Genomic DNA, 489 nt, shown 5'->3' on the forward strand with positions numbered 1-489 from the left:
GCAGTAAACAGTATACCAAAAGGGTCTTATTCTATCCATCGCTGTCTCATGGACATTTCTTCCGAATGACTCACCTCTCGTATGTGTTTCTGAAGACCAGCGACACCGAAGCTCCTGATAACAAACCACAGTTTGAGAGCACGAAACCTTTTGCTCAAACCGATTTGCCAGTGCTGGAAAGTGAGGCTACAGTCAGAAAGGATAAAACGTACAACTGGCAATTATAGAATGTACAATTTCATTTTTTGGTGTGAAATTATTAATGTAATTAGTGTGGTGACGAAATATATAATATGTCGGAGAAATACGTGATTATTATCTTTGAGTTAGATGAAAACGAAAAAAATGTGCAATCATATCTCTATAGGTAAGTTTATGTGTCGTTATAGATATCAGTAGAAAGATTTCGTATAATCATGAGCATGCATATGTGCGTGTGTGTTGGTTTGCTTGCACATATAACCACAAGCGCACAGAAATGACTGTTTC

General features: G+C 37.4%; 1 protein-coding gene across 1 annotated transcript in view; it reads right to left on the reverse strand.

The window, feature by feature from the left end:
• Positions 1-489, reverse strand: part of LOC119587115 (histidine decarboxylase-like) — a gene marked incomplete in the record, with an annotated part of 81576 nt that overhangs the window by 11408 nt on the left and 69679 nt on the right. Inside the window, 1 exon segment of the mRNA XM_037935867.1 lies at positions 75-173. Within this exon segment, the coding sequence (XP_037791795.1) occupies positions 75-173 (99 nt within the window).

Source organism: Penaeus monodon, chromosome 22, assembly GCF_015228065.2.
Source record: "Penaeus monodon isolate SGIC_2016 chromosome 22, NSTDA_Pmon_1, whole genome shotgun sequence".
Classification (NCBI taxonomy): Eukaryota; Metazoa; Arthropoda; class Malacostraca; order Decapoda; family Penaeidae; genus Penaeus; species Penaeus monodon.